This window comes from Corvus brachyrhynchos, unplaced genomic scaffold (assembly GCF_000691975.1).
Source record: "Corvus brachyrhynchos isolate BGI_N302 unplaced genomic scaffold, ASM69197v1 scaffold525, whole genome shotgun sequence".
In the NCBI taxonomy this organism is placed as follows: domain Eukaryota; kingdom Metazoa; phylum Chordata; class Aves; order Passeriformes; family Corvidae; genus Corvus; species Corvus brachyrhynchos.
In genome coordinates, this window is record NW_008238341.1 from 619,754 (window position 1) to 629,532 (window position 9,779).

General features: G+C 54.2%; 1 protein-coding gene across 4 annotated transcripts in view; it reads right to left on the reverse strand.

Annotated features, from left to right (window-relative positions):
* EPHB2 (EPH receptor B2) overlaps positions 1–9,779 on the reverse strand; it is an 89,442-nt gene that overhangs the window by 15,883 nt on the left and 63,780 nt on the right. Inside the window, exons 5-8 of one of the 4 annotated variants that reach the window (XM_017735107.1) lie at positions 9,193–9,317; positions 1,481–1,643; positions 785–893; positions 563–627 (exon numbers count right to left, since the gene is read on the reverse strand). In XM_017735107.1, the coding sequence (XP_017590596.1) occupies positions 563–627; positions 785–893; positions 1,481–1,643; positions 9,193–9,317 (462 nt within the window). Of the gene's footprint in view, positions 1–514; positions 631–784; positions 894–1,480; positions 1,644–9,192; positions 9,318–9,779 lie in introns of all 4 variants that reach the window. The other 3 variants (XM_017735106.1, XM_017735105.1, XM_017735108.1) reach the window with 3 other exon arrangements.

Sequence of the window (9,779 nt, forward strand, 5' to 3'; positions counted from 1 at the left end):
AGAGTGTGCAGTGAGGCTGAGAAGGAATGCTGGATGTGAGGGAGTGCCTTGCACAGGGATGCTGGAAGAGGGAGGCTGCAAGAGAGGGCATGTTAGGTATTGTATTATATACCTATATATAGCTATATCTCATATCTTCTGGGAATCTGGGAGCACTGGGATGAGCTCTAGCAAAGGTGTGTGGGTTCCTGCAGGAGGACAGCACTCTGCAGGACAGGGATAGGTCAGGGAAGGGGTCTCACTGCTGCCCAGGAGATGGGCAAAGCTCAGGAGCTGGAGGAGCAAGACAAGGTGTGGTGGCAGAGGCTGCAGCACAGAAGAGGGTGACGCTTCAGGGGGTGTTGGTTGTCACAGAGGTCTGGAGGACGTGCCCAGGGGCTGGCACCTGACAGCGTGCAGGGCTGAGAGCAGCGCAGGGACCAGGGGCTGGGGGGATCCGGAGCTGCCCTGCCCACACACATGCACACCCTGCCCGGACCCTCCCCGCAAGCCCTGAGCGAACAGGAGCACGAACCGAGCAGCGGGCGGCCCCCCGGGGCCGGGGGGGGCCCCCGGTACGTACTGTGGCCACTGGTGTAGTGCTGCAGCTTGTCTGTGTACTCCGAGTCGGCCCGCTCGAAGCCCCGTCTTCTGGAAGGGAAGGGAGACCTGAGCACAGCATGGGCCCCTCGGGGCTGAGGCTGCGCTGCAGGGACACCTCTGTCCCCTCACCGTGCTCCCCCCACCTCCCCTGTCCCCAGTGCCCGGCCCTGCCCGGCCCTGGCTGTGTCTCAGCCTGCCCTACCTGCTGCACACGATGCCGATGACCACGACGGCGATGAGGAACACCAGCCCTGCCGCCGAGGAGCCGATGATGAGCGGCAGCTTCTCCTGCACGCTGGTCTGGTACTCGGCTGGCACATGGGGACAAGGGAACAGGTTACTGTGGCACGGGATGGGCCATCATGCACGAGGTCATCACAGGCAGAGGATGGCCCTGAGCACGGGCCACGTTTGCTTCCTGGCATGGCTTTGGTCTGGGACAGTCAGGACCCCCTCTGGTTGGGGGATGTGTCCCAGAAGGAAGGTTGGATGGAGCTATTCCTTCTGGGAGAAAAGTTTAGTCCTGTGGATGCGTGCTGTGCCTTGTTCTTGGCCCCAGGGCCAGAAAACTGGCTTGGCCTGTTTTATTTAGCAGCACAAATTTAGAAAATTAAGACATGGCTCTGTGTTTGTCATCAGCAGCTGTGCAGGTAGAAAACACAAATTTTGCTTCCTCTATATCCAGCTGAGCAGACACATCCCCACAGCACAAACGCTGGGCAGAAACTGGGGCATTCCCTGCATGGACCAAGCACCCAGGCCTCTCTCCGGGTCCTGAATGCGATTTGTCATCACACCCTTGAAGGGACTGACAGCAAGGGGACCAGCACTGCTGCACGTCCATCTCCACGTCTCTCTAGATCCTGAGCCACCTTGACAGAGGCAGCTGCAGACTCACCTTCAGTCATGGTCTGGAAATACATCTTCCCACTGTAGCGGCCATACCCGGCCACGGTGCGCGCCCGCACCTGGAACACATAGATGGTGCCAGCCTTGAGGTTCTGCACCGCCACTGTGTTGGTGGGGCTCTTCACTGTGGTCGAGTTCAACTCGCTCAGATCCTGCCGAGAAAACACAGATCTGTCATCAGAAAAATCAGTCCAGAATCAGGCGCTGCACTTCTGGAAAGAGGAAGGGCAGGAGACCAGGGTGGAGAGACCACCAAGGTCTGAACAAACAGGTCTTTCCTCCTGGCAGGGAGACACAGACTCAGGGATGTGAGGGTGGATATCCCTGGGCTATTCACCACCTCTCAGGAAAGGCTCTAAAGAAGGCAGCAGCTAGAAAACCCACATTGCTTCTCTAAGCCTTGAGGTCAATGGAGATGGGAACTTCCCTCTTCTGTGCCTTCTGTTAGCACTGTCCTCCTCCCCCACCCCTCCTGCTGTGCCTTATCCAGCCTCAGCACACTCCATTTGCTCTTCCCCATCTCCCATCTCCCTTTGCCAAGAGGTAAAGCCCACCTGAACACTGGGTTTTGGACCTCAGGAGAAGTTCTGCTCCCACCCCACTGCCCAGGGCCTCCTTCTCCAGGGGCCACGGCCAAGTTTCCAAGGCTGGAGACCCCAAGAGCATATTTCAAAGTGATAATAAGACTATTTCCAAACTTTTGTTCTGCCCCCTGTCTGCAGTTTTGTAGCTGAGGACTGGAGCAGTCACACACTGGTGCAGATGGCATTGCACTTGTGTAGGTGATGGATCCATCGCTGCCCTTAGGAACTGTGCCCTTAACCCTGGCACTGGGGGACAGGCAAGGTCTCCTCATATAAGAGAACAGGCAGTCCCTGTCTCCCAGGGACATGAAGTCAACAGAGGAGGATGACACAGGGTCCTGAGTGTGGCCAGAGAAAGGTGGCCGGGAGCCTGGCTGCCATGAAGTCCCGAAAGTCAGGGCAAAACAGCAATGTCAACAGCACAATGCTTCTGGGAAACAGAGAGCTCTCGGGAAAGCCCAGCTGTCAGCAAGTGCCCGAGAAAAGGAGGTGCAGGCAGAGATTTTGGAATCCAGTGCCTGTAGTGACACTGAAGGTGCTCATCCCTCCTGGCTGCTCCTTGGGTCTGGCAGGTCAGGCTGCCCTGGCAGATCACCAGATGGAACAGAGGAGCAGCAGCTCAAAATCTGAGCTGGCAAGTTCCCAGTGAGTCCCTGAGATCTGCTGACTTCGAGTCACTGCACCCTCAGTGAGGAGGGGCCACCTCGTGAGACTCTGGCAGGGACTGGCAGAAAGTGAGACATGAGGTTTGGGGAACCCCGTAAGTGTGACTGAGGGTGTTACCAAGGGACTGACCTTTGTCCCAGCTCTGAAATGACAAGGGTGGCATGGAGACATTTCTGCTCTTCCCATGGGAACAGTGGTCAGAGTGAAACTCCCAGGAAAGAGAAAGCACCTACTTCTCCTCACCAACTTCTGCAGTGGGGTGCTGATGGACAGAGGGTAACGAAGGGGCAATCGGGCAGAAGGAAGGTCCCACAGAATCACAGAAGCATTAAGGTTAGAAAAGTCCTTCAAAACCATCAAGCCCAACCTTTGACCGATCCCCACCTTGTCCCCAGCCCAGAGCATTGAGTGCCATGTCCAGCCATTTCTTGAACACCTCCAGGGATGGGGACTCCAAACCTCCCTGGGCACCCTTTCCACAAAGAAAAAAAAAATGTCCAACCTGAGCCTCCCCTGGCACAGCTTGAGGCTATGTCCTCTTGTCCTGTTGCTTTTTTCCTGCAAGAAGAGACTGACACCCACCTGGCTGCACCCTCCTGTCAGGGATCTTGTGGTCATAGAACCATGGAACAGTTTCAGTTGGAAGGGGACCTTAAAGCTCACCCAGCTCCACCCCCTGCCATGGGCAGGGACACCTTCCACTAGACCAACTTGGCCTTGGACACTTCCAGGGAGGAGGCAGCCAGAGCTGCTCTGGGCACCCTCTGCCAGGGCCTCCCCACACCATCCAACCTGGCCTTCAACAGAGTTAATTTCTTGCCTCAAGCCGTTGGTTGAGCAGTGCTCTGCTGTGGATGGCGGTAAAAGAGGGGCCTGGCAGGAATGTGTTTCTTCCAGTGTGTGGCCCAATCCAAGGGGTGGAAATGCTGATGGCAAATCCTTCTGCAGGGAGTGCAGGGGAGCTCTGCATTACATGTAGGGGCATGGAGGAATGGGACAAGGGGGAATGGCTTTAGACTGAAAGAGAGTAGGGTTAGATGGGATATTGGGAAGGAATTCCTCCCTGTGAGGGTGGGGAGGCCCTGGCACAGGGTGCCCAGAGCAGCTGTGGCTGTCCCTGGATCCCTGGCAGTGCCCAAGGCCAGGTTGGATGGGGCTTGGAGCAGCCTGGGACAGTGGAAGGTGTCCCTGCCCATGGCAGGGGGTGGAATGAAATGGGCTTTGAGGTCCCTTCCAGCCCAACCATCCTATGATTCCATGAAACACCTGGAAGACCTCCACTACTAACAGTGTTCAGGAACACTTTTCTCTTCTAAAAGCTACAGTATCTGTTTTATGCATCTGGACCTGGTGCTGAAGGTTCCTGGTTATCACTGGGGTCTCTGGTAATGAGACTGATGACAGTGAAAAGCTCAAGTTCAGAGACACACAGACCAAGGAAAGCGGAGCACACAGCAAACTCACGGCCTTGTTTGTCTGATCAGGCCTCAGCACTCCCTTGGACCTTTCCCAGGCAGGCCAGGAGAGAAACAGGTCAGGAAATGTTTACACTTTTAGAGCTCAAGGGCTCGCATGAATCCTCCCAGGCCCTTGGAGGGCACTAACAACACAGTTGTTTTAAAATAATTTGTCCAATTCTTTTGGAGAACCTCATCCCTGCTCCTGGAGGACTTTAAATGGAATGTAATGGCCAAGCCTACAAGGTGGCTGACAGCCTGGGAAATTGATGTCTGCCTGGCTGAGGAAGGTGTGCTTGTGAGGTGCTCTCCTTTAATCCCAGACCACAAGGAAAAAGCATTTACACCTCCCCACCCTCCCTTATCCAACCTGTTCCTTCTCCTTGGCATCACCTCTCCAGAACCCGCACATTCACCTCAAACACTTCTCCCCTTTCACCTCCTGGGCTCCTCCAGCAGGCCCAGTGCATCCCAGGTGGTTTAAAGCCCAAGTTCAATCAGAGGTTTGTGGTGTTTGGGGCTTTTTTCCCCTGCTGATTTTGGTTTGAGTTTGGAAATCCTGATTCAAAACAACACAAGGGTTTGATTTTGAGTCCTCATCTGGTTCCCCTTCCCACGGGTCAAACTGAAGCTGAAACCAAAGTCCAATCCACAAAGAAAGAGTCACTTGAAACATGGGGAGGCTGTGAGAGACCCAAAGGATTTACAAAAATTGCTTCTAAAAAGTCGCATTTAAAAAAAAACCTAAAAGTAAAAAAGCCAAGGAAAAAATGCCAACCGAGTGAATTTGGCAGAGCTCCTGTGAGCCTGCACAGTGGCATCTGCCATGGCCCTGGGGGCAAACACAGCAGGGCACAGCCATGCCAGGGCCGGCTGCCAAACCATCACACAGCTGCACTTCGGGATGCCCACGTGGGGGAGCAGGGTCCTGCCAGCCACGCTGGGGCTGCATCTGGGGGATCCACAGCACCTGGGCTCTCAGAGGGATCCACCACTTGTGGGGGCAGCTCAAGAACACTTGTGCTCCCAGCCAGGTACCCCAACAAGCGGGACAAGGGGAAATGGCCTCAAGTTGGGCAAAGGGAAGTGCAAGCTCGATGAAAGGAAACATTTCTTCATTAAAAGGGTTGTCAGGGATTGGCACCGGCTGCCCAGGGCAGTGGTGGAGCCCCCAGCCCTGGAAGTGTTCAAAAATGAGATGTTGCACTTGGCAGTGTGGCTTGGTGGGCATCGGGCTGTTGGGTGAAGGTTGGACTGACTGACCTTGGAGGGCTTTTCCAACCTTCATTATTCTCTGAATATTCTCTGAGTGTTTGAATGCCTCTCCCAAACCAGCTGAGTCCTGGACAGTGCCCAGTGCCAGCGAGGCCCAGGGCAGGGACTGGCAGTGCAGGTGGGCTATCCCAGGGCTCCCTGGCAGGGTTCCCTCTCCATCTCCTTGAACTCACAGCTTTCTCGGGACAGAGCCCCCTCCAAGGATTGGGGCAGCACCAGGTGGAGGGGCAGCCCCACCTCAGGACAGGCAGCAGCTTTGGCTCCAGGCTCAGGGATTCTGGTGTCCAACACTGCAGGACAGCGTCCAAAACATCCGAGAATCATGGAATCCCAGGATGGTTTGGGTTGGAAGGGACCTTAAAGACCATCTTGTTCCAACCCCCTGACATGGGCAGGGATGTCCCCTGACTCAGCCCAGGAGCAGCACCTCCATCATCCTTGGTCCAAGCCCTGGGGACACCCTGTCCTGGGGCTGTGGGCTCTGGCCAGAAGCTCCTGGGCACCAGGAAGGCTCTGCTTCCACCTCCACTTCCACATCCACCTTCACAGGTCACCTCTCCCCCACCCTCCATCCCCCAGCCAGCCCCTGCCCCTTCTCCATCCAGCACTGGCTGGAGACATCAAAGGGCTCCTTTGCCTCCTAAAATCTTGCACTGGTGACCAAACTGGGCTGGATGTCTTAGAACAATTACCAAATGGGTGACTTTGAGCATCATCAAACCCAATTATTTTGCATAATGAGGAGAGCTAATTACTCTTTGCAGTGCTTGACACTGCAGTGAGTCTCCAGTTCCCACACTCCGGGATGAGTTTGGCAACTTTGGATAAAAACTGCTACGCCCTTTCTAAATGAAGACAAGAGACTTTTTAATAAAACAAATGTTGGCAGGTGCCTCTTGGAAGTGAAAAAAAAGCACGTTAAGGTGAGGGCTGCAGAGAGCAGCCATGTCAGGCAGTGTTTGTGCAACAATCTGCATGGATTTGCTCCAACTCCATGTGGAAGAAATGCATAATGTTGCCTTTGTACAGGCACTTTTAATGGCATCTAAGAATAGCAGTGTTATAAATAATCTGGGAAAGGGAAACAAAAATACACCTTTGTTTCAGGTATTGTGAACAGCTCTTTTCTGTCAACGCTGAAATAAATTCTTCTTTTTTTTTTCATTTAATTTATGTCTTTATATAGAAGAGAATGTATTCAAAACGAAGAGCCAAGGTGCTTCTTATACGCAATGTGTATGCTGCTGTTCTTCATTTGAGCTGTTTTCATGAAAATAAAATATAATTCTCTACTGGGGAAAAAAAAAGTCCACCAGAAACAATGTAAGCAGCTCCAGAGATCTTTGCTGAGCATTCAGAAGCACATGGGACAGTTTGTAATGAAATATTTGGAAGGAAATCACCTCTGCACAGACTGGCAGTGGAGTGAGAACGCACCTGGCACGTGTCACACACCACATCCAACTGCTGGATTGATGGGAAGCAGGGGAAGAGCAGGCATAGCCAAAGCCCTGCATTTTGGGATTGCTCCCAGGGACCCAGTAAATGGCTTTTCATTGCAAAACTCAGCATCGCAGTGGCTGGACTAGCCTGGGACTCAGCTGTGCCCAGCAGCCAGAGCAGGATCCAGTGTCCTGCGCACATACAAACATTGGGGTTGGGAGAGAGAGCTGGGCCTTCTCCAAACCAAGAACCAGCAAAGAAAAAGGTTCCAGGGGGTTCAAATGACTCTGCCCCTCTGCTCAGCTCTGGTGAGATGCCCCTGCAGAGCTGCCCCCAGCCCTGGGGTCCCAGCACAGGAAGGACGTGGAGGTGTTGGAACAAGTCCAGAGGAGGCCACGGAGCTGCTCCAAGGGCTGAAGCCCCTCTGCTCTGGAGCCAGGCTGGGAGAGCTGGGGGTGTTCACCTGGAGAAGAGAAGGCTCCAGGGAGAGCTCAGAGCCCCTTCCAGAGACTAAAGGGGCTCCAGGAGAGCTGGAGAGGGACTGGGGACAAGGCATGGAGGGACAGGACACAGGGAATGGCTTCACACTGCCAGAGGGCAGGGATAGATGGGATATTGGGAAGAAATCCTTCCCTGTGAGGGTGGTGAGGCCCTGCGTGCCCAGAGAAGCTGGGGCTGCCCCTGGATCCCTGGCAGTGTTCAAGGCCAGGCTGAACAGGGATTGGAGCAGCCCGGGACAGTGGGAGGTGTCCCTGCCATGGCAGGGGTGGGACTGGATGAGCTTTAAGGTCCTTCCAACCCAAACCATTCTGGGATGATTCCATGGTTCTCCGAAATACCAGGACAGGGAGCACCTCAGCCGAGCTCTGCCCTCCGTGCCAGGCTCAGTGCTCCATGAACAGCACTGCCTGAGAGTGGGGCCACTTGTCCCCACCATCAGGGGCGTGCTGTGCCCTAACTCTGACAACGGGACAGGCAGATGTGGCTGCCTGCAAAGACTGGCCACCAACAGCAGCACCATTTTTCAGACAAAACTTCCCTTTATTTACAGCCTCCCCCAGAAAACAGAGGAGAGGGAAGAAAGAAAGAGGGTGAGAGACTAAGATAAAGTAAGAGGAGGAGAATGAACTCCCTGAGATGTTCTGCCTCTACATCGAGGGTCCCCAGGGAAAGGACCCCTCTGGCTTCCCAGGTCTGTCTTGTTATCTACTCATCCATCTTGCCACGTATTCTGGGATCATTTCCAAGGGTCAAAATAAATGGCTGTGATTTATGCAATATAGGTCAGGACCTATTTAACAGCTTACAAAGGAGCCCCCCCTCCTCCCCATTCTCCCTCTGGCTCTTGGTGATGAGAAAATAGGTCACAGGCAGGCAGTGGGGGGGGATTAATCATTTCTTCCGGCAACTGCTGGGAAAAATATTTTCAGTTCCATTTAATCATAAAGCTTTTTAATTAGTTAGTTTGCAGTTTATAATGTATAGTTTATAAGCTCTTGTGCAAGGGGGCAGATTCCTGGAAGGAGAAGTCTCCTGCTCCCCATCTCCCCTGGGCTGCACGGATGAAGTTCAGCCGGGCAGGGCCTGGCAGGTCCTGGGACCAACATTCACGTGGTCCTCAGGTCTCTGAGCAGCCACTGGTGGGATGGACACCCTGGCACAGTCCAGACTGAAATCCAGCTGCTTGCCTGGACAGGGAGGTTACGGAAGGAGCAGGTTCCTCAGGGATGAAAGCCAGAGCTGTGGGACCCCATCACACTGACTCCATGGCGCAGTGTGGGCCCTCCACGGGAGCATGGGACACCTTCTCCCTGTACATCAGGATGCTAAAGAGATGCCAAACTCACCTTTGGTGTAAATGCACCCAGGGACAGCACTTCATAAATTTCCAAGACTGGACACCCACTGCGTGTGCTCCAGCCTGGGACTGGATGTTCCCTGTCATTCCCATTTCCTACTGATGCCCCAATACATGAAAAGGAAAAATTAGACCCTGGTCCTTGGCTATCTGGCTCTCCCTGCAATGGGTCCACTTGCCACCAGTGCTGTGGAGGTGGCAGGAGAAGCTCCTGAATGACCAGTGGATTTTCTGTACTTGGGCCACTGGAACCATCACTGGACCCCGAAGGGCTGACAGCCACTGTCATCCATGTGACCAAATGCAGCAAGAGAAGTCTCCTACTGACCAACCAACCACTGTGTGCCCTTAAGTGAAGCTGTGCACCCCCTCCTCTCCCCAAAACCTGTGGGTGACCCCTGCCAAGGTCCCTCAGTACCTTCTCGTAATACTGCAGCTCATAGTCCAGGATGACTCCGTTGGGCTGGTCGGGCTGGGACCAGGACAGGGTGATGCTGTCCACGGTGCGGCTCACCTGGTGCATGATGGACACAGCAGAAGGGGCTGGAAGAGAGAGAAAGAGGGGGACAGTCAGACACCTGCAAAGGTAGGGCCCTCACCCTGGCAGGAGGTGGGCAGGTGGGTTGCTGTTTGAGGCTTCAGAATTCATTTCCTGCACTGAGAGGGCTGTCCAGGGGTCAGGAGATCCTGGATTTTGCTGTTTGTAGAAAGCAGTTAGGGGAGGAAAAAAAAATGGTTCTACTGAATTGGTAGTTAGAAAACACATAGGACAGTGTCTCAAGCAGGAAAATGGGCAATTCCAAGGCAATAGCAGCCCAAGATTGGAGCAATCACAGCATTGTTCCACTGGAAAAAGGCCCACCAGCCCTGTACCATGCACCCCTCCCTGCCTGCCGAGCGGAAATCGGAGGGGTTTGTGCTTTTCCATTCGCACAGAGCAGCTTCCCAAGGCTCGGGCAGGCTGGGGCTGCAAGTTGCACATGCCAATCACGGGAGGTGCATCCA